Source organism: Erpetoichthys calabaricus, chromosome 7, assembly GCF_900747795.2.
Source record: "Erpetoichthys calabaricus chromosome 7, fErpCal1.3, whole genome shotgun sequence".
NCBI lineage: Eukaryota > Metazoa > Chordata > Cladistia > Polypteriformes > Polypteridae > Erpetoichthys > Erpetoichthys calabaricus.
The window spans coordinates 165,248,638-165,273,241 of NC_041400.2; the positions used below are offsets into that span (position 1 = coordinate 165,248,638).

Below are 24,604 nucleotides of genomic sequence, written 5' to 3' on the forward strand. Positions count from 1 at the left end.
CAAGATGAGGAATCTTTTCTTTCAGCAGAGTATATACAGAATGGTTACATCAAACCATAACAATTGCCCCATCAATTCCAATTCCAATACATTTAAGCAAATGTAGGCCATCTTCTTCCAAAGCAGTAACAAGCACATTTACTAGATACTGTAAGTGGCATCTGTTTCAGTAACTGGGATTACTTTAAAAAATATTGAGACAATCTTTTTTTTGTGTAACTTGGATAGCGCATGACTATAGAAAGCATCTGAGTAATAGAGATGTTAGTGCTTTCATCAATATGTTTGAACAAAAGCTGTTGCCAATATCTAGCACCAATTCCTTGGGTAGTTCTGGACCTAAGACATTTACAATAAAAGGAGTGCACTTGGTGCGATGACGTGATATGTTATTTAATACCCTGGACTGGGTATCTAATGATGACAGCAACTCAGACAAGTGGTCCACTGTGGTAAAGAAATACTTATAATGTTGTGAATAAAAAATATTTAAAATACAGTACAGTTAAACTTATTGCCACTTTGTGATGTTTGCTAAATCAGAACAAAAATGTTGAACAAGGATTCCTTTATCCGCATACCTGACTTTATATAGACTTTAAAACTGAGTTGTTTGCAGTTTTAAAACACAATCATTTACATAATAAGGGTGCTACCTATAAACTTTGGTTCTGTAATCCATTTATTGAAAATCTCTGCCTGTAGCTTGATATTTTGTTAGTTGTCATTACGAGCTGTAACATGCTGAAAAGAGTCCATTTTTATCTTGTAAAGTCAAACCGACAACTTCACGAAACACCACAAACTAATACCAACCCTAGATTTGCTTCTTTACTTAGCAGGAACCATGAACGGTGTTAATACAGTTTGGAAAATTAACAGGAACGGTACAGACTTGGGTGGGACAAGCCTACAGCGATCAGTTGGCTTGTCAATCTCGATACCACTGCTACCTCTAACCAATTATACCTGGGCTTCGAGAGAGGGGTGGAGCAATGACATGTGGCTGTTGCAATGTGCAGTGTGTTGTGTGCTGCTGCATGATACGTTCATTACGAATTTGGGGTGATGGAAATTGAGGAATCATGCTTCCATAACAAGGTCATTCACATGAAAAAAAATCCCCTATGTATTTTTTTTGCCTTACCCGGCCCTGATTTTCCCCCGGACCTGGCAACTCTGTGTATCTGGCAAAATCTAAACAAGACCTGTTCCAAGCAGCAACTCCCATAAGACCTAACGACCTAATTTCACGCCTAAAAGCCAGGAAGTCACAACCGTCCGTTCTTCCCAGAGGCCTGCGCGAGGCTGGAAGCGTGTTACGTCACTTCCGTCTCTCCCTTTGGCTGCCATCTTACTCCCCGCGTGTGTGTATTTCCGTGTGCAGGTCAGTGCGAAGAGTTTAATAATCTTCTTACCTGCACATACGCCACAGACTCGGATTGCAGAAGGTAAATAGAGCCGAGGATATGAACGCGTAGTTTGTAAATTAAAAAAAAAGGCTGTCCTGTTGGAAGGCTAAACGGTTCGTATTCAGCAGTCTATGACAGGCCATGTTACCAACTTACTCGACTGAAATGTGGTTTTTTTTTTTGTATCTGGCAATTATGTACGCTTTTAGGTTCGTTGTTTTCTTTTATTAAGGATAGTGTTACCTACGTGTTTGTAACTTACAAAGTAGGACTTGTTTGCACTGGAAGACACGCTTTATACCTGTCTTGTGCCAGACGAAATTGAAGGGTGTATGTTCATTATACATAACTTAGTCTTAGCAGTAAGATGTTTCTCTTAACTCTTAATATTTCACAGTGAATAAGAAAACGCCTGTCCTTTAAGCATTGAGCAATGTCTTCAGATTTATTGTTTTACTGTAGTGTAGACCAAAATTGGGGTCTGTAACATGTTATTATTTTGCTGAATTACAGGAGTGACATTAGATACTCCTCGACAAATGATTGATTTGAACTCGTTAAAAAGCAAAGTTGTCCAAAACGTTTTGTACAGGCAGCGTTTGTCCTGTGCTGTGACTAGCCCTTACTCATTGGCATGGACATCAGCCTTATTATTATGGAAAGAGAAATTAATGTGATTTACCGATTGTAATTATTGTGATATTTCCATTACACTGCCGTATGTTCTAATTATGTATGTTGTGCTGGTGGGGCATTTTATTCATTCAGCTATTTCTTTACAATGTTTTTTCCCCACGCATAAATTATCTTGGAGGTGTTATGCAATGCAATATCAGTATAAAAACTAGATCCGCATCTTTTCAGAACTTTGTAACAAATGTACTGCAGTTTTTGGTGTTTTATTTATTCATTCATGTTTTTGACAATGGCCTATACATAAAACATTGTAATGTCAGAGTAAGGTTTGTATGATTCCTAACTGACCCTGCTATCTGTTTATCTTATGTTTTGATAAATACATATAACTTTTCGTCGTGTTAAAGTCGTTGAGCTGTAATGTTACTAAATCTACCCTGTCTACCAGGCCCTTTTATGGAGATTAAAGCATATTTGGTAATGGTATGACTGAAACAGTGTAGCTGTCTTGTCTTCTGCTGACACTTTACTGCCATAACATTAAGTTTGTTTTCCTAATTTTTAGTTTTTTTTTAATTAATTTGACTGCTACTACTTAGATGCATTATTTTAATTGTTGCAGATGAAAGAAACAATCATGAATCAGGAGAAGCTTGCTAAGCTCCAGGCACAGGTTCGCATTGGAGGAAAGGTAATACAATACAGTTTATTTTTGTATAGCCCAAAATCACACAGGAAGTGCCGCAATGGGCTTAATAGAACATCTGATAAATCTGTTTGGGTACTACAGTATTAATGGAAGAAAAATATTGTTTTTTTTAATAGCTGTTTGCACCAAATGTTGAATAAATCTGCAGAGACATAAAGTTGTCTTCATACAGTCACATTAGATATTCAGTCGTTTAACCCTTTAACCGCCAACTCCCTAAATATTCCCCACGCCAGGCGAAATCTGAACAATTTTCGTTTTTTTACTTTTTTACATTTTTTTTACATTTTTTACATTTATTCAAGCAGTATTGACCACTAAATGTTGTGCAAGTTCTAGAAATGGGCAAACACATAATAAAGCACAAAATGTACCTTTTCTCAGGCTTCTGGATTTATTGTCAACTACAAAAACGGAACAGTCAAAAGTAATTCAAAAGTCAAAAGTAGTTCAGTCAATCATAGTTTTATTCCCAGTATTTGAGTTTGCTGTGCCACAGGCCAAAGCAGGGAACTGCACAAAGTCCTGGATTGCTGGGACACTTTGAGCAGAAGGTCTTGACGTCTCTACGCTGACCCTTCTTTGAACAGACATGACAGCGTTTTTCTGAAAGTCCAAAGTCCTTACATTCATCTGGCAACACTGCTGAAATACTACTCATAGGATCCTCTTTGCCAGTGTATACACGAAATCTATAAATGTAACCTGAATTCTCAGCTAAGCAAAACATCTTGATACCAAACCGTGCCCTTTTCAATGGTAGATACTGTCGAAACTGTAAGCGGCCCTTCCACGACAATAAACTTTCATCAACTGCAACTGACGGTCCTGGCATGTAGGGCAACTGAAATGCTTCAAATAAATGATCAATCAAAGGACGTAGCTTGAACAAGTGGTCGCGGTTTGGATCTTTCTTATCTGGCTCATTTCTGTTGTCATTCAAATGAAAGAATTTCAGCAGCAAAGAGAATCGGTTACGTGTCATGACAGCTGCAAAAATAGGTGTTGCATACGTAGGATCTGTAGACCAGTACATCTCAATATCTGGTTTTCTGATTATTCCCATCAACATCAAAATCCCAATGAATTTTTTCATTTCGTTTTCATCAGTGTCAAACCAAGCACGAACACGGGAATGTGGAGGTAAATTGGGATTTTTCTCAATAAACTGTGCTGCATACAGATTTGTCTGATGAACAAAATGTCTGATCAAATCAGGTGACACAAACAGCTCATAAAACTGCTCAGCAGTGTAATTGTTTACATCAACAATAAAGCCACACGTTCCCTCAAATGAATGCAGAAAAGGTAGTTCACCACGGGCAGCAGCCCAGCTGAGATGCTGGGGATACACCCACTCAGCGCCGTCATCCGATGCGTCTTCATTCACAGTATCATGCAGCGCACGTTGCTGCTCATCACTGTCGCTAAAATCTTCTTCAGAACTGCTACAATCATGATCAGAACTGTCCAAAATCGCCTGCAAAGCCTCACTTGAAGTCAGTTTACGTTTCGCCATATTCACAGCTGTTACATGCGAATCACGTCACATGACCGGCCAAAACAACCACAGACTTGTCGAAATACAACGTAGTAATAATACCCACGCCAAACCGTCAGTTATACTACTTGCCAGGCATTCATATAACCACAGGCAAATGTGCCGGATAATTCCGGCAGTATGGCGTTAGCAATAAAACAACGGTGCCGGATATATCCGGCAGAGGGCGGTTAAGGGGTTAAAATAGTTTGATGCAAACCATCTCAAGGTGTTCTTGTTGATACAATGCCTTTTTTGTGTTTTTGTTGGGCTGTAGACATTCACTGGTTTGCATGCTGTGAATGTAGTACTTATTTTTACTGTTATGTGTGTGTGTGTGTGTGTATATGTATATATGTGTGTGTGTGTGTATAATGTAATATAAGGCAGGTGTCTATTTTATTTTTTTACATTTTTGTTAAGTTTGTCTCACAACATTAAGTGAATGCTTTATCCAAAAATTTTGTTACCCTCATGTATTTCCTAAAACTTTTTACCATGTTTTCGTGTAAGCAGAAAGGAGACCAAATAAGGTTATGATAGGTGTAGTCACTAGTGAGCAACAACAATAAATGTGAAAACGTCCTTGGGGAAAGAAAATGCTCGCCTCACTGATGTTGCATAATCCATATGTCCTTTATCTAGTTATGCTCAAATTGTGCAAAATGCATGCTTTTTTGCTAATATATTGTTATATAGTTCCTGAATTCTCACAATTCATATATACAGTGAGGAACATAAGTATTTGAACACTCTGTGATTTTGCAAGTTCTTCCACTTAGAAATCATGGAGGGGTCTGAAATTCACATTGTAGGTGCATTCCCACTGGGAGAGACAATGTAAAAAATAAATTCAGGAAATCACATTGTATGATTTGTACAGAATTTATTTGTATTGCACTGCTGCACATAAGTATTTGAACACCTGAGAAAATCAGTGTTAATATTTGGTACAGAAGCCTTTGTTTGCTATTACAGAGGTCAAACGTTTCCCGTAGTTCTTGACCAGGTTAGCACACACTGCAACAGGGATTTTTGGCCCACTCCTCCTCACAGATCTCCTCTAGATCTGTCAGGTTCCGGGGCTGGTACTGAGCAACACGGAGTTTCAGCTCCCTCCAAAGATTTTCGATTGGATTTAGGTCTGGAGACTGGCTAGGCCACTCCAGAACCTTGATATGCTTCTTATGGAGCCACTCCTTGGTTATCCTCGCTGTGTGCTTCAGGTCATTGTCATGTTGGAAGACCCAGCCACGACCCATCTTCAGTGCTCTGGCTGAGGGAAGGAGGTTGTTGCTCAAAATCTCACAATACATGGCCCCATTCATCCTCTCCTTAATACAGTGCATTCGTCCTGTCCCCTTCGCAGAAAAGCACCCCCAAAGCATGATGTTTCCACCCCCATGCATCACAGTAGGGAAGGTGTTCTTGGGATGCAACTCCTTCTTTTTCCTCCAAACACGGCGAGTGAAGTTTAGACCAAAAAGTTCTATTTTGGTCTCATCTGACCACATGACTTTCTCCCATGCCTCCTCTGGATCATCCAGATGGTCATTGGCAAACTTCAGACAGGCCTGGACATGTGATGACTTGAGCAGGGGAATCTTCCGTACAATGCGTGATTTGAAACCATGACGGCATAGTGTTCTACCGACAGTGACCTTTGAAACTGTGGTCCCAGCTCTCTTCATGTCATTGATCAGCTCCTCCCGTGTAGTTCTGGGCTGATTCCTCACCTTTCTTATCATCTGTGATACCCCACTAGGTGAGATCTTGCATGGAGCCCCAGTCCAAGGTAGACTGACTGTCGTCTTTAGCCTCTTCCATTTTCTGACAATTGCTCCAACAGTTGATCTATTTTCACCAAGCTGCTTGGCAATTGCCCCGTAGCCCTTTCCAGCCTTGTGGAGGTCCACAATTTTGTCTCTGGTGTCTTTTGACAGCTCTGTGGTCTTGCCCATGGTAGTAGTTGGAGTCTGACTGTGGGGTGGACAGGTGTCTTTAAAGAGCTCAGACAGGTGCTACTAATTAAGATTACTAAGTGGAGTAGAGGTGGACTTCTTAAAGGCAGAGTAACAGGTCTTTGAGAGCCAGAATTCTTGCTGATTGCCAGGTGTTCAAATACTTATGTGCAGCAGTGCAATACAAATAAATTCTGTACAAATCATACAATGTGATTTCCTGAATTTTTTTTTTTACATTCTGTCTCTCACAGTGGGAATGCACCTACAATATGAATTTCAGACCCCTCCATGATTTCTAAGTGGGAGAACTTGCAAAATCGCAGGGTGTTCAAATACTTATGTTCCTCACTGTAAATGGTAAACCTAAAGTGTCATTGGATTAACTTTTTGAATGGAAGACATCACTAATGTAGTCAAGAGGTCTGTCTTTACTTGGAGAATTTGTTAGGTTACATTTTTCAAGATAAAATTATACTGGTTGATAAAGTGACTTGTGAATGTGTACTGTAAAGGTGCCATGTAAAATTATCACCGCAATCTGATGTACCGAAAGCCCTTCATGAGCAAGGCAGCGAGAAGTCAAAACCGAGCAGAATTTAAATGTCCACAGCATTATATTTATAAATGTCAGGTTTTCAGGTCAGGTTGGGGAGCAGCATGCACTGGTACAGCACATTGCTGCACCCACTACACAGCAAAAATACTTGAGATACCTGTTAGCACCCCCAAGGCAGACGCATGGTCCAGTCCCTCCAGAAATGACCATCTGCCTGCTGCAGCCAGGTGTTATTTGAGTGTCCCCTTGGCCTGATCCAACCACTTGGGTTCACAACAGCGAGGATCTTGTGAGCCGAATAGTGTCACATGTCCGTAGTGTCATAGTTGATGGTCTCTCACAATGCAGGTAACGTGCTTCATATGGGATTCCGTGAGAAACCGCTCGTTCAACACACAGTCAGATTAGTAGTACCCAAGGATTCTTCAAAGAGGCACAGTACTGAAGGATTCTAGTCTTTGTCTCTGGTCGCTGGATAGTGTCCATGTCTCTCAACCATAATGATAAGCACCAGGGGCCTCATGTATAACGGCGTGCGTAGAACTCACACTATAACATGGCGTAAGCACAAAAGTGGGATTGTGCGTACGCACAGAAAAATCCAGATGCAGGAATCTGTGCGCACGCAAACTTTCACGTTCTTCCACTACATAAATCCTGATCAGCATGAAAAGTAACGCACGTGCCTTCTGTCCCACCCCAACTCCTCCCAGAATTATGCCTCTTTGAATATGCAAATCAATATAAATAGCCTTCTGTGAAAAGACAATGGGAAAAGCACAGGGGGAAATATAAGAATTTCAGCGAATACCAAGTGGAGGCAAAGGAAAAACGTACTATTTGTTGGTTTAACCAGTGGTATAATCAACAAAAAGAAAGTTGATCGAGTGACAGAGTGTTGGAGAAACTCGAAAGATCAAGTTCACAAAGTTCCACAGTGCCCGAAATAAAAAAGAAATCACATATCAAAGTCGCCGTGAAAAGGCAAGCTGCAGCCCACCGTCTGAGTATCATATGAAAGCTTATTAGGGTACAGACAAAAAAAAAATAGGCACACAGTGGGGAAAAAAGCACGAAATGTCAACTTTAATCTTGAAATTTCCACTTTAATCACGTAGTTTATTTTGCCATTAAATTAGTAAAATAAACGATTTTAAGATGAAGTTTATGATCTAGTTTCTCAAGTATCACGTTAAATGCTTTGTTCTGTGTTTGATCTTCTATGTGCTCTGTGTGTGAATCACTACGTGCTTCCATTCTTTCTCTTTCTCCGACAGGACACAGAATCCATTACATTCGTGATATTACAGCTCTCTGAATAATTAAAATACTGAGATGTATACGTGATATCATTTTCATGATGATAGGAATGAAAGCATGTTATTAAACATGGGAACATGGTGGCGCAGTGATTGTTCATATTTCACGCAAGAGGCTTGCTGTGCCATGTGCGACCTTCGATGAAATAATTTATTACAGAAGTACTGTCTCTTTCAAATGTACTAATTTCCAATTCCTGTCCTTACTTTTCTTTCTCCAAATACCCAATCGCCACACAATCAGCTCTGTAATAGACGTGAAGCCACGTCTATTAGGAACATAGAAATATCTTCGTAGTACATATTTAATTCTTCTATCCGTCTATCCTTCCAGTGTCGTATCAGCACCAGCAATAACACAGCGAAGGCAGGAGCTATCCGTGAACTAGCTAGCGCTGCGGCACCGTGTCCTCACATGTTTAATTATTAACAATACAGATTATTTAAATGAAGTTAGTTTTATCTGTATACTATAAGCAACATATTTTGCTGCATTTCATCTTAAAAATGATATTGTCATCATACGTGCTTTATAAAGTGGCGCAGGTTGTGCAATATTATAACTGTAGTGCAAGTTTACAGTGACGCTTTTTGCCGTGGTTGAGGTAGTGTGTATTTGAAACTGTATACCGATAATTCTCTTTCCGATCAGCTGCTGCTGTGATTCCCCACTCAGATACAGTGATATAAATACTCAGAGTGGTGCAGTGAAAGTAATATGGAAAAAGATGATCCGCAGTGGCAACCCTTAACGGGAGCAGCTGAAAGAAGAAGATGCAGTGAGTGTAACAACTCTAAAGCAGTTATGGTATTTGGAATACTATGGCTATTCCCTGGACCATTATATTTCTACAGGTTAATTACAATCAGATGCATTACACTGTAATTAACTGCATATTGTTTATTAGTGTATTTATAAAGCCGCGTCAGCAACGTGGGTCTAAGAAAGAAAGGGTGACCACACAGGAACAGTAGCACTGCTTTGATGCTGGGTGCCGCCAGTCTGCAAAACCTGAGAGGAGAAATTGCATACGCCAAGGTATGAGTTACCGTGGAAATGTGCGTGGCTTTATGCCAAGTTTAGATTTTATACATCGCGATTTGAGTAGTGGAAACGTTCGTACGCAACATTTCTGTGCTTATGCACCGTTTATACATGAGTCCCCAGGACTCTAAAGACTTGGACTTTCATCCTTTTGCAAACGTATCGGTATTGCTACACACCCCTTTCCAGTGACCTCATGACCCCACATTGCTCTCTCAATTCATCTACTGACTTCACAGGAAGAGTCACCAGAGACATGCATGTCTGTCATTGTAAGTAAACCTCTCGACAAGGTTCACACTCTCAGCAAACAGACATGCTGCTGATGGCTATGCCCAAGAGGTCAGTTAAGGCCTGGTTCTTGGTTTTTATCCAGGACACTCACAAACCCAGACAAGCAGTCAAGTTTTGCATTCAAGAATATAGTTATCCTTGGAATTACTGTTTATTTTCTTGGTGGGCAAAATTAGAAATTTCAGCTTAAATCTTGTTGGTTGTTTCATTTTTTTCTTCTTACAAACACGTTTTCATCCATTTATTTTCTTAGTTAATGGCATCAATTGATACCTGTAAATTTTACAAACAGACATACTTGCCATGTTTGTTTTTGTAACTATTTTATGATTCATTAACTTTGGCATTCTTCAAATTAAGATTTGTTTGTTACAGTTATCAGCCGTTGTGTATTTGAGTATTCTTGCCTATCAGATTTTTTCATAAACACCATGTTGAAAAACACTAACGGTACGTACCATTACAGCCTTAAACAATGCTAATCATTGAAGTTAATTTAATTTTTTTTACAGGGTACAGCCCGTAGAAAGAAGAAGGTAGTTCACAGAACAGCAACCGCTGATGACAAGAAACTTCAGTTCTCTTTAAAAAAATTAGGAGTCAACAATATTTCTGGTATTGAAGAGGTAAAATTAACATTTTTTTCTTGCGACATCTTGGTTAGTGTGTGTTTTAATCCTACAGTTTTTTGTTGTGTAGTTATGACTTTTTGCAGTAGGAGATATTCTCATCTCTTTTTCAGAATGGCAGTTTTATTTCAGGAATAATTTGTACATTTTTCATATTGATATTGTTATTGGTTTTCTTCTGCATTTGTTAGGTGGCACAGATTAAATTGCAGTTACCTTTTATAAAACAAGAAATGTTTCACTTTTTAAACTGATCAAATTTGCTTTTGGAAACCATAGTACATTAGAATTTTCAGTTGTCTCGATTAAACTCTCGTTTTTGTGGGTGGTTTGACAAAATGAACAACTCTCAAATGAAACAACATAGTGTAGTTAATGTTTTTGTATTTCACAGGGTAACATTCTTTTTATGTTAAAATAAATACAGGCACTTCTTTCTTGAGCCTAAAACTATCACAGTAAACTCCCACTCAACACAGACAGTGGAAGATGAATCCATCTAATGTTAGGCGGAAAAAATAGCTTGTATCTTTTTATACTGGTTTAGCTTGAGATATTCAAACCAGCTGAAGGATGAGGAATGTATCGCCATTATCACCTCAGCCAGAGTATGAAAATAATGGGTGAGTTTCTTGACTATTGCCGAGTTTTCCTTCTGGCACTTCAGCTGTGCCAAAGTGGTTCGGCTTGAAAGGAGGTCTGAAGACTGGATGGCATCATGACTTTTATCAAGACCGCAGTCAGATGTTTAACTATGAAAGTAAATGGCAACATGGTGTGGTAGTTGTCCACCTTTTTTCATAATCATATTAAAACATTTTCCTTAATATTTACCTAGTAAGCAGTGTATTTCAATACACACACACCCTTTTCCCCATTGTTTCTCTAAAACCAGACATTCTGGCAATTTCTCGAGTCTCCAAAAACTTTTTCTACGTTTCTTTGGGTGCTTACATTTTAAAAATGGCCTTATTCTACAGCTGATAGTGTCACACATTTCAGAACAAGCTGAAAAATGTGTAAGAGCAAGCTAAATGTAACATTTGAATGTAACAAAAATCGTCTGCATAGCCATATAATCGTGTGTCACATTGATAGTCATCACTGAATATTTACTGCAAATGGCAATTGTACTGTAAGTATTGAGTACTCCCTTGTTTGTTCAGAGCAGCTTACAAAACTGAGCATACATGAAATGTGTTTTAGTGATTGTCAGTAAAGTACAAGGTTAGCAAACTTAAAGAATAAACATTTATAGCAGAGTACATAAAGTTTAGCACCACAGTTAGTTTCATTGGTAGATGAAAGCTATCAGTCCCAAAATGTAAAACTTGGTTATGGTTTTGGACAATTTAGTGCTGCAATTACTGCCATGTAGAACTTAACCAAGTCTTTACAAATGTTTTTTTTTCAATCACTCGCAAAGCTGTACACACAGTTTTGTTGAAATTGGTGATGTTGAAAGAGTTCTTTACCATCCTTGTTAATTCTTAAAAAGGGAAATGTGAAAATGGAGATGGTAATTAGTTTCCAGTATTGTTGAAGAAACTTAAACCAGTGGCTGTTTGCATTCTGCAGTGTATGCTGGAACTTTTAAACATCAAATAAAAGGATTTCAAAGAAAATTTTTTGGAGACTAGCGTGGTATTAAAATAACTTCTAAACTGCCATGTACTTAGTACAACTGTAGATCTAGCAGGAGAGGTTTTAAGATACAAAAAAAAAAAAATGGAATAGGCAATGTCTGTTTTTCCTAATATGTGAAAATGACAACCTTCTGTTTCTTGATGGAGCATTCTGGTGGGGTTTTTTTTTTTTTTTTCTAAGAGGAATGTGCACAAGGCTGATGTAACAAATTCAACAGTGTTATTGTCCAAAATAATATGAAGGAATTAGCATAAGGGCAAGCAGACTTCCCACTTTAACATTTTAGTATGCTAGTTTTTGCTTTCGTTTTTTTTTTTTTTTTTTTTTTTTTGTATTCCAAATCTAAATACAAGGTGAGCCAAAAAGAAGTACCACATTTCAAACATTTATTCTACAAAAATGCTACAAGATAAAAAATTTCTTTATGACACGAGGGACTTTAAAGTAACAGTTGCTTATGGGCAACTTCAAAACGCAGCAAGAGAGAAAAGAATGGGAAGTTAAACTCATGCTAAAATTTAATACAATACAACATGGCTTGAATAAAGACAAGAGTTTTATGGCCAGATATGAGGATTGTTTGCATCTCTCAGAATAACAGACAACCTGTCTACAGATCCACTTTGTTTTGAAAAACTCATTACAAACTTCAAAAGACTTTGTTGGACAGTTATCTTATCCAAAGATCTTGACCATACATTGTTCTTCTCTCTTTTTAAATTAACCCTAACCTGAATTAATCTATTTTTTACATTTAAGATTTCTCATCTAAAGATTTACCAATGTTGTTTCTTGTCCTAGAGTGTGTATATAAACAGTGAACTCCAGTTTCTGTATTACATCTTGCCTGAAGGAGGGGCCTGAGTTGCCTCGAGAAAGCTTGCATATTGTAATCTTTCTAGTTAGCCAATAAAAGGTGTCATTTTGCTTGGCTTTTCTCTAGTACTAGGGTGTTGTACCGTGTTAGCCATTATGAATGTAGAGAAAAGTTAGCCAATAAAAGGTGTCATTTTGCTTGGCTTTTCTCTATAATGGCTAACACGGTACAACACCCTAGTACTACAAACATGGATTGAATAAAGACAAGAGTTTTATGGCCAGATATGAGGATTGTTTACATCTCTCAGAATGACAGACAACCTGTCTACAGACCCACATTGTTTTGAAAAAACTCATTACAAACTTCAAAAGACTTTGTTGGACAGTTATCATTTTGCTTGGCTAACTAGAAAGATTACAATATGCAAGCTTTCGAGGCAACTCAGGCCCCTTCTTCAGATTACATCTTGACTGAAGAAGGGGCCTGAGTTGCCTCGAAAGCTTGCATATTGTAATCTTTCTAGTTAGCCAATAAAAGGTGTCATTTTGCTTGGCTTTTCTCTACATTCAATCCATGTTGTAAAGTATTAAATTTTAGCATGAGTTTAACTTCCCATTCTTTTCTCTCTTGCTGTGTTTTGAAGTTGCCCATAAGCACTGTGACCTTAAAGTCCTTCTCACAGTGTCCATGGCTGTTGAAGTGGGCCGCCACAGAAACATCTGTGTTGCCATGTTTAATGTGGAACCTGTGTAAGTTCATTCTCTGGCGGAGTGTTTGTCCAGTTTCTCCCACATAGAGTGCAGTGTCAGGACATTTCATGCAGAAAATTAGGTAGACTACATTAGATGATCTGCAGGAAAATGATCCCTTGATGTGATGTTCAAGTCGGCAGTGTGGTATAACTATACGGTCTGTATCATAGATGTGGGCACATGTTTTGCATCTTTTCTGTAGGCATGGAGATGTGCCATTTTCTGTTGGTTCACTTAGGGAGCCTCGGACAATTAATTGTTGAAGGTTTGGTGGTTGTCTGTATGCCAGGAGGGGAGGTTCAGGAAATACATTTTTCAGTGTTTGGTCATTGTTTAGTATTGGCTGAAGTTCTTTTATAATTTTTCGAAATGTTTCCAGATGTGGGTTGTAGGTGACAACAAGGGGGATGTGATCCTTGTTGTCTTTGTTTTTATATTCCAGAAGGTTGTCTCTGGGTATGGCAGTAGCTCTTCTTATTTGAGTGTCTGTTGTTTTCGGGGTGTAACCTTGTTTGATGAAATCTTGTCTGAGTTCCTGCAGTTGTTGATCCCGGTCTGTTGGGTCTGAGCAAATACGATTGTACCGTATTGCTTGGCTGAAAATAATGGAGCGCCTTATATGCTTGGGGTGGAAGCTTTCATTTTTCAGGTAGGTCCGTCTGTCTGTCGGTTTGTGAAAAATAGAAGTTGGCTTTTCTCTACATTCATAATGGCTAACACGGTACAACACTCTAGTACTACTTTACGACACAAGAAAGGGTATACAAAATAGATTTTTTTTTTTTTTCACTGTGTTTTAAAAATGATCTCTTCAGGTTGGTTGCAGTCATTAGTGATACACTCTTAGAGATTTTGTAAACAATCGCATGACTCATTCAGTCACTTTAAGGGGAATTTGCAGCGGTTTCGTGGCCAATAGCCTCCTTTGGAGGTGGTTGTCCGTATATCTTAGACTTGAGCTAGCCCCACAAGAAGAAATTGCATGGAGCGATATCAGGCAAATATAAAGGCCTCCCAACATTGCAGCGCAGAGAGATCAGCATCCCCAGAAACATCTCCGGGAAAACTTGCATGGATCTCCATGCCTTGTCAGCTGTTTCTCCATCCTGTTGACAACCAGGCATCTACCAAATCCATTTCTTCCAGTTGGGCCTGCAAAATGTTCTCCAGCATTTCAGTGTAAAGTTCTGAAGTGATGGCGACCATTGCGCCACCGCTACAATGCCAAATTCTGCAACAGCGCACCAAACTGTAACATGCTCATTGTGCAGGGGTCTCTGATGAAGTTAACAAGGGTTGGTTTCAGCCAAATAGCGAAAGTTTTGCTTATTTACACAACCGTTCAAATGGAAATGTGCCTCGTCGCAGCACATGATGATGGCATCTCAATGAATGGTTTGCAGAATGTTCACGCACAACTCTCTACAGCATCTCCCAGTCTCTCTCGGTGAGTTCCTGCCCTACCGCCCTTCTGTATGGATGGAAATTTAGGTCCTCATGCAAAATCTTCCTAAAAGACATGTTGGAAATGCCTAAGGCAAAGAAGCATGTTTGTACACTGAATGTTTAGGAGACTTCAAAATTGATGCCCTTGCAGCTTGGCTGTTTCCAGGCATTCATACCAGTCTGTCTAAATTTAGCCATCCACTGAAGAATTGTTTTCCGATTTCGGACGTCACTGTTCGGAGGAATGCTGAAGTGTGTTCGGAAGACGCGTTGCATAGTGATGATGGATTTGTTGTTTTTGAACGTTTTGACAGTGAAGGCATGATCTGTGTCAGACCAAGGCATGTTGCAGACTGAAAACTACAAGGGATCGCCTATCAAAGAAGCCACACCCCAACCCACTTGGCTGCCTCTACTTTGTGCATTGACCTTGAGAAATGTGGTACTTCATTTTGGCTCACCCTGTATATTGGATCCAGTCTACCAAACTTGCCGTCAACAGTGATTGAGCATTCTTTCCACCATCCAGCAGTTTTATCATTTTGCATTTGTACTTGCCTTTTCTTTTACAATCCAGTTTGCTGCCTTGTATTTTGTATGTGCCGCTTACAGATTTTGGCATCACATAAATGTCAATTATCATGTGTTGTTTTAGGGCCACCATACCACACCCGGTGACATCACTTAATATTAAAACTATACTAAATTTTTTTTTTTTTTTTTTTTTTACTGGTGTTTGTAGACACAAATGGCAAGTACATGCTAGATCAACCCAAATCTTTATTTTCTTCACCTGTTTCAGATCACTTTGGTAACTGAAAAAATGATGTACAAAAAGATATAAAACACATCCTATGGTAAACCCAAACACAGTATGTTTATGTTGTGAGGTTTTTGTGTCATTGACTTTGTAGTTTTCAAGCACTACAGGTGCATCTCAATAAATATCATATATCATTAAAAGTTAATTTATTTCAGCAATTCAGTTCAAAATGTGAAACTCGTATATAGATTCATTACACACAGTGATATTTCAAGCGTTTATTTCTTTTAATTTTGCTGATCAGAAAATTAGAATATTATGGAAAAGTTCAATATTGTAGATTTGTGGTGTCACACTCCACTAAGCTCATTAACCCAAAACACTTCAAAGTTGTCCTGAGCCTTTAAATGGTTTTTGTCTGGTTCAGTAGCCCACACAATCACGGGGAAGACTACTAACTTGACAGTTGTCCAGAAGACAGTCATTGACACCTTCCACAAGGAGGGTAAGCCACAAAAGGTCGTTGCTAAAGAAGCTTAGCTGTACAGAGTCCATTATCCAAGCATATTAATGGAAAGTTGAGTGGAAGGAAAAAATGTGTCGGAACCAACAGGGATAACCGCAGCCTTGAGAGGATTGCGAGGCATAGTCCATTCAAAAATTTGGGGGAGATTCACAAGGAGTGGACTCCAGCTGGAGTCAGTGCTTCAAGAGCCACCACACACAGACGTATCCAGGACATGGGCTACAACTGTCGTTCCTTGTGTCAAGCCACTCCTGAACCAGAGACTGCAGAACCGTCTTAGCCGGGCTAAGGAGAAAACGGACTGGATTGTTGCTCAGTGCTCCAAAGTCCTCTTTTCAGATGAAAGTAAATTTTGCATTTCATTTGGAAGTCAAGGTCCCAGAGTCTGGAGGAAGAGTGGAGGGGCACAGAATTCAAGTTGCTTGATGTCCACTGTGAAGTTTCCAGTCAGTGATGTTTGGGGAGCCATGTCATCTGCTGGTGTTGGTCCACTGTGTTTTATCAAGTCCAAAGTCAGCACAGCAGTCTACCAGGGAAATTTTAGAGCACTTCATGCTTCCCTCTGCTGACAAGCTTTATGGAGATGCTGATTTCATTTTCCAGCAAGATTTAATACCTACCCACGTTGCCTAAACGACCAATACCTGGTTTAATGACCATGGTATCACTGTGCTTGATTGGCCAGCAAACTTGCCTGACCTAAACCCCATACAAAATCTATGATGAGACACACCAGACCCAACAATGCAGAAGAGCTGAAGGCCGCAATCAAAGCATCCTGGGCTTCCATAACACCTCACCAGTGCCACAGACTGATCGCCTCCATGCCATGCCGTATTGATGCAGTAATTAATGCAAAAGGAGCCCCAACCAAGTATCGAGTGCGTACATGGACATACTTATCAGTAGGCCAACATTTCTGTATTAAGTCATTTTTTTTATTGGTCTTGTGTAATGTTCAAATTTTCTGAGATACTGAATTTTGAGAGCTCATTACCTGTAGTCCATAATCGGCAAAATGAAAAGAAATAAATGCTTGAAATATTTCACTATGTGTGTAATGAATCTATATAATGAGTTTCACTTTTTGAATTACTGAAATGAACTTTTCGATGATATTCTAATTTACAGTAATCCTTCGCTATATCGCGCTTCGCCTTTCGCGGCTTCACTCCATCGCGGATTTTATATGTAAGCATATTTAAATATATATCTCAGATTTTTCGCTGCTTCGCGGGTTTCTGAGGACAATGGGTCTTTTAATTTCTGGTACATGCTTCCTCAGTTGGTTTGCCCAGTTGATTTCATACAAGGGACGCTATTGGCAGATGGCTGAGAAGCTACCCAGCTTATTTTTCTCTGTCTCTTGCGCTGACTTTCTCTGATCCTGACGTAGGGGGATTGAGCAGGGGGGCTGTTCGCACACCTAGACGATAGGGATGCTCGTCTAAAAATGCTGAAAGATTATCTTCACGTTGCTATCTTTTGTGCAGCTGCTTCCTGAAACGACATGCTGAACAGTGCTTCGCATACTTAAAAGCACGAAGGGCACTAATTGATTTTTTTTATCTGTCTCTCTCTCTCTCTCTCTCTGCTCCTGATGGAGGGGGTGTGAGCTGCCGCCTTCAACAGCTTTGTGCCGCGGTGCTTCACATACTTAAAAACCAAACAGCCCTATTGATTTGTTTGCTCATTTGAAGAGGAAGATATGTTTGCATTCTTTTAATTGTGAGACTGAACTGTCATCTCTGTCTTGTCATGGAGCACAGTTTAAACTTTTGAAAAAGAGACAAATGTTTGTTTGCAGTGTTTGAATAACGTTCCTGTCTCTCTACAACCTCCTGTGTTTCTGCGCAAATCTGTGACCCAAGCATGACAATATAAAAATAACCATATGAACATATGGTTTCTACTTCGCGGATTTTCTTATTTTGCGGGTGGCTCTGGAACGCAACCCCCGCGATGGAGGAGGGATTACTGTATTGAGATGCACCTTTATTTGGGAGGAAAAAAAAAATAGACTTTGACTCAATCTAGTTGTAGAGGAAAATTCCAAAGACCAAAGGTGTGCTCAACAAGAGTTGAGTGTTTGGCCTTTGGAAGAGTAAAGTATAGCATTAGAATGTTAGTGTATTAGGTATGTTAAAGCAGAAGAAGCAGTAATAACCCTTGTAAGTTAACTTAAGATAGTAGCAATATTTTCAGTATGATGTGGCATTGGACCAGTTTGTTACATCACCGACACTATTTTTGCCATTATCTGACCCTAAGGTTTGTCATTCTTATTTCAGTTACTGTCTAGTATTTCTTCTTCAGATAGGCTTGCGTACACATTCTCTGAAAGAGAATCAGTTGTGTTATTGGAGATTCCACACGAAGCAGTGTAAAGTGTACATGAAGTGCAGTTTTTAGTGTGGCATTCTCAAACCCCCATAATTTTCCAGAAATTTTTATGTGAGGCTTGGGATGTTTTATGCAAGGCTTGGAATGGTTTAGGGTTTCACTATTCGCTGATGAAAGCCATATACAGGATGGGGCAGAAATAACTACCACATTTCGAAAAATCACTGTGGGGTCCCCAAAGCAGGTAGAGGGGTGTGGTCCGTTCCGTTAGGTACAGTACATAATAAAGTTTTCAGTTGTCACCATGCCGTGGTCGGGTGAGCATCGAGGCTTTGTAGTGGAGGTTCCAGACCGGAAAACGATTTTGCTGTGGGTTCAAAGAGTAAGGGCAACAGGATCTACACTGAAGAGAAAACTACCCGGACGTCCCAAAAATATGAGAACACTCAAAAACATCACTGCAGTGAGGGCTTCGATTGAGCTGTCTCCAGCACGGAAACATGCCTCAGCTCTTCGGATTTCGGAGAGAACTGTATACTGACCTTCATTGTGACATTTTGTGAATTTTTTTTCTGTGGTGGTACCTCAAGGCCGAGGTTTTCAAACATCGTCCTCGGCCCTTGGACCAACTAAAGGAGGCCATTCAAGAAGAAATTGAAGGAATTTCGCCCGACATGCTAGTGAAAGTGATGGAAAACTTCCAAGAACGGCTCCAAATGTGTATCAGCCGTCAAGGCCACCATTTGGACGATATTTTTAAAACTTAAAGTAAAAAAAACTTTTATCTACATTTGGGAAATAATCCCCCTTTGAAACGTGGGAGTTATTTCTGCCCCACCCTGTAGTCAGTGTACTAGAATATTAAAAATAAAATCTGGCTTAAAGTTATTATGTGAATTGTATTTTTGTGAAGTTCTTGCCTTTTATAAGTTGGCTACTAGGGCATATGGGTTATATAATTTCCATCAGGTAAAATGCAATGTCTTTTTTTCTTAACAGGTAAACATGTTTACAAACCAGGGGACCGTTATCCACTTCAACAATCCAAAAGTACAAGCATCTTTGGCTGCAAACACCTTTACGATCACAGGCCATGCAGAAACCAAGCAACTCACAGAGATGTTACCCAGCATTTTGAACCAGTTGGGGGCTGACAGTCTTACCAGTTTGAGAAGACTAGCTGAGGCTCTGCCAAAGCAATGTATGTTTGAATTGCAACTCCACCTTGTTTATGATTCAGTTACTTTTACTGAACAGATAATTACATGTCTGTAGTTGTTTATTACTTGTTTCTTTGGTGGTCTTTTGCATCCTTGAGTTTTGTTTCTTAGTCTTAACTTGACTAATGTGTGTATTTTGGCTTTGGCTATATTTACAGCTGTAGATGGAAAAGCACCACTTGCCGCAGGAGAGGAAGATGATGATGATGTTCCAGGTGAGAATTTCTGAAGTCAAATCCATGTATTTTATTTATTGCTGATGATAATTGTGTACTTGAAAGTTGCAAAAGTGCTCTATATCCATGTATAATGCGATCCTATTATTTAATTTAATGCAACTCTCAAAGTATCATCTAAGTGATCTCACTGTTAATTCAAACAGAATGACTAAAGGCACGTGTTTGACAGTTGCTGCAGAAGAGGCCCATCATGTCATACACATTCAGTTTTGTTCTCATTGGGCCTCCTTTTAATTTCATCCTTTCAATATTCACTGCCATTTATATCGCATGCATAAACCCTTACTTTGTTGTTTATTACCATATAACTAATTGCTTTTAACTGTACAGCCATTTTTGCCTTCATGAAAACATTTGGTACATTCATTCTTTTTTGCTCGGATTCATTTTCTGCCTCCATCTCACTACATTACACTATATAATTCTTCATAGAATGCTTAAGGTTTTCCTTTATGAGTGTGCGGAGTGGTGGCTCTGAGGCTAGGGATCTGCACTGACAATCGGAAGGTTGCCGGTTCGAATCCTGTAAATGCCAAAGGAGACTCTGCTCTGTTGGGCCCTTCAGCAAGGCCCTTAACCTGCAATTGCTGAGCGCTTTGAGTAGTGAGAAAAGCGCTATATAAATGCAAAGAATTATTATTATTATACGTCTTCTAGACAGAATCGGAACTAATTCATTCTGGTACTAAAGGAGTGGTTTGTGTCTCCATCCCCTGTCCTACATTAAAGAATGGCAACAAATACACTTGTGTTTCTGAGACGGTGGCTGTCTTTTGACAGTTGCCTTTATCACCACTTCACTAGGCTGCCTACTTTTTGTAATGTGAGTTTTGTCCAATTACACTGCACAATATTTTTGCTTCTTGAACACTGTTGGGTGTTTTCTTATAGATTTTTGGGTGCTGATCACGAATATCACATTACCCATTATGTACCGTTTCAGAGAAATCTTCAGTTTTGTCATGATTTTTTCTTATATTTGTATCCAAACATTTTCGCTCCCGTAAGTGACTTATAAACAATGGTTTGTGCAGCCTGGGCATGTCCAGGCATGGAATCAGGCCAGGTTGGAAGCTGTTCTATGAAAGTTGACATCCTGGACACGTCTGAACTAGCTTGCCGATGTCTCAGAATTCTATAAATTAGGTGGTATGCATATACCGATCCTGCTCATTTGGTTAATATAGTCGGCGTGTATGTATAGTATCAGTATAGTATCAGTAGCAATATAACAAGATAGATAGATAGATAGATACTTTATTAATCCCAGGGGGAAATTCACATATTCCAGCAGCAAAAATATTAAATTAAAGAGTAATAAAAAATGCAGGTAAAAAAAAAACAGACAATAACTTGAATAATAACAGTAAGTAAGCTTGATGATATAGACATTTTGGTGTCGGGTGATGTCTCGTCAATGTCGTAACAGCCGTGATACATTCTGCTACATCTGTGGCGAATATACACTTGCGCCTCAGAGATGTTGGATGACTGCTCTTGTGAAGAAAGCTTCTGTATTTCGGCTGCAAAATTGGTGATCAAGACAAGGAATGTGCACCTCACATTTGCTGTGTGACATGTGTTGTCAGGCGGAGAGTCTGGCTCAGAGGCACTCGAAAGACGATGCCGTTTGCTGTTCTGATGATATGGCGAGAACAGAAAGACCATGTGACGGACTGTTACTTCTGTTTGACTGTCTGGTTTCTCTGCCACAAACAAGAAGTCAATTGAATATCCTAATCTGCCTTCAGCAATGAGGCCTGTGCCACATGACGACAGTCTTCCAATTCCGAAACCACCAGAGGATTGGACCTTAGACGAACCAAATGAAGAAACTGCAATGCAGGGTACTGACAGTGACATTGACCCGGATTTTAGTTGGGCTGGAAAAAATTGCCTGGAAAGTCTTCAAAGACGTTGACAATTTTCTGGGCAATTACAGGGCCCCAAACTACATTCAGTTTGTAGACAAACTTCTCAATGCATACAAGACAATGAAGTGCAACATGTCACTCAAGGTTCATTTCCTCCATTCACACTTGGACTTCTTCCCTGCAAATCTCTGTGCTGTCAGTGATGAAGACGGTGAAAGGTTTCACCAGGACATTGCTACGATGGAGAAACGATACCAGGGCAACTGGAATCCGTCAATCCTTGCTGACTACTGTTGGACACTGCAACGTGATGCACCAGACATTGAACACAAAAGAAAATTGGGAGCAAAACACTTAGTTCTGTTGAATTTAATGGCTTAATCGAAACATAAACGTGACTAAATACGTTCTTGTCAGTAAACATATAAATGTCTATTTCTCAGAGTTCCTACGTGATGCAGTAAAACCAAAACTATATTTGTGCATACCCAGTTAGGTACCTGTTACAATCGGCAAAAACTTTTCAGGAAGCAAGACTTTTCAAAAAAAAAAAATTGTCGTGTTACAGGTTCCTTTTGGTTTTATCCAGATATTTGCCACAGCTTGCTTCCTTGATGTTTACAACTCGTGGTTCTTAAAACTTTCTTTACCCTTCCTGTCCATTTCAGAAAGTTTAGTTTTCTGTTTGTCATTTTTCTTCTTAAAAAGCAGTGCATTTTTAGTTCCTTACACCACTAGGCTCTGATGTTATGCACTTCCTTACTTACACATGATGTATGTAGTAATTTTTATTTAACACTTCACTCCACTTCATAATAGACTCCTATCAGGGCTATCTTGTACTAAAGCTGATTTCCTGTATGAACATCCTTGGGTCTCATGTGGCGGGTTTGGTCTCCGGCCACTAAAGATGCAGTCTAGGTAAACACGTATATTCAGTCTCAATACATGTTTCTTTTCTCTTATTCAAGCCTGTGGAATATTGGATAAGACCAAGCCCCTGGCCATCTTAGTTGTTCCAAGAAAGTTTGACATTCTTAGTCTTTGACATTTTTTTCTCATTTCTTCACAGTGCACTTCCTAAGAGAAATGGGCACCTCATATGTGTAATTTTGTAACTTTGTCCTTCTCATATCTAAAATGTTAGTAAATTAGGGTTATAGAAATTGTGTGGAGTATTTTGTGCACATTGCTGAAACTTATTAAAGCCTTTTCAACGTCACTGTGACTACAGTGATCCCTCGCTATATCGCACTTCGCCTTTCGCGGCTTCACTCTATCGCGGATTTTATATGTAAGCATATTTAAATACATATTGCGGATTTTTTGCTGGTTCGCGGATTTCTGAGGACAATGGGTCTTTTAATTTCTGGTACATGCTTCCTCAGTTGGTTTGCCAGTTGATTTCATACAAGGGACGCTATTGGCAGATGGATGAGAAGCTACCCAACTTAATTTTCTCTCTCTCGTGCTGACTTTCTCTGATCCTGACGTAGGGGGATTGAGCAGGGAGGCTGTTCGCACACCTAGACGATATGGACGCTAGTCTAAAAATGCTGAAAGATTATCTTCACGTTGCTATCTTCTGTGCAGCTGCTTCCTGAAGCGACATGCTGCACGGTGCTTCGCATACTTAAAAGCTCGAAGGGCACATATTGATTTTTGACTGTTTGTTTTTCTCTGTCTCTCTCTCTCCCTCTCTCCCTGCTCTTGACGGAGGGGGTGTGAGCTGCCGCCTTCAACAGCTTTGTACCGGCGGTGCTTCGCATACTTAAAAGCCAAACAGCCCTATTGATTTGTTTGCTTTCCTCTGTCTTTCTGACAGTCTGTGCTCCTGATGCGCACTCCTTTGAAGAGGAAGATATGTTTGCATTCTTTTAATTGTGAGACGGAACTGTCATCTCTGTCTTGTCATGGAGCACAGTTTAAACTTTTGAAAAAGAGACAAATGTTTGTTTGCAGTGTTTGAATAACGTTCCTGTCTCTCTACAACGTCCTGTGTTTCTGTTCAAATCTGTGACCCAAGCATGACAATATAAAAATAACCATATAAACATATGGTTTCTACTTCGCGGATTTTCTTATTTTGCGGGTGGCTCTGGAATGCAACCCCCGCGATGGAGGAGGGATTACTGTATTCATCTCGATAGCTTTACTATAATCTGTCCTATGTGCAGTAATGAATAGATAATGTAATATGCCTGTATTTCAATTGGAAAAAAAAAAAAAAAGCCACACACACTCAATAGATTATTCACACTTACTAGTACAGGACCTAGGAATGGCACAATATAACATTTTAAAGTAAGGGAGACTTGATAGCTCTAAATTTCTAGATTATGCCCATTATAGGTACTGCCTAGGTATGGCAACAACACTAGTTCGGATCCTTTCTTTTGTCAATAGGAAACAATTGCAAGTAAATGTAATCTAAGTAGATTGTTAGTGTTTGTGTTTTTCCAGACATTGATTATGTAGTTAATTTCTGTCTGAACAGAAAACTGAAATTTTCTGATTTTTTTTTTTTTTGTTTTTTTTTTTTTTTACAGACCTTGTTGAGAATTTTGACGAGGCTTCGAAGAATGAAGCAAACTAAGTCTCACTGCACACCTGCAACATGAATTGGCTGTGTGGAGCTGCTATTTTGTATTTGTATTTTATGATTTTCTTTTTGTACTGTTTACCAATAAAGTGTAAAGGGTGATAATAACACACAGTATTTTTGAAGCCTTTGAGGTCTGCAGCTCTTTTTCTTTTGTGCAACCGTAAGATCATAATATGGACTTAATTTGCAGCCTGGTTTAAAATTAACATGTCTGGATTTAAGATTTGCATTTGTTAAATGCTAATTAAAAATTGCTTGAATACAA

The 24,604-nt window shown here is 39.3% G+C and overlaps 1 protein-coding gene across 3 annotated transcripts; it reads left to right on the forward strand.

Annotated features, from left to right (window-relative positions):
• The first annotated feature begins 1,286 nt into the window (after nucleotides 1–1,286).
• Nucleotides 1,287–24,604, forward strand: btf3 (basic transcription factor 3). 3 transcript variants are annotated; one of them, XM_028805667.2, is made up of 6 exons: nucleotides 1,287–1,451; nucleotides 2,671–2,739; nucleotides 9,988–10,101; nucleotides 19,401–19,602; nucleotides 19,780–19,836; nucleotides 24,284–24,604. In XM_028805667.2, the coding sequence occupies exons 2-6, from the start codon at nucleotides 2,671–2,673 to the stop codon at nucleotides 24,328–24,330; spliced, it is 489 nt and encodes a 162-aa protein (XP_028661500.1). In that variant the 5' UTR covers nucleotides 1,287–1,451; the 3' UTR covers nucleotides 24,331–24,604. The 3 variants fall into 3 exon arrangements, with proteins under 3 accessions (XP_028661500.1, XP_028661501.1, XP_051785454.1); XM_028805668.2 differs by having other exon boundaries at nucleotides 1,289–1,387; XM_051929494.1 differs by lacking the exon at nucleotides 2,671–2,739 and having other exon boundaries at nucleotides 1,324–1,451.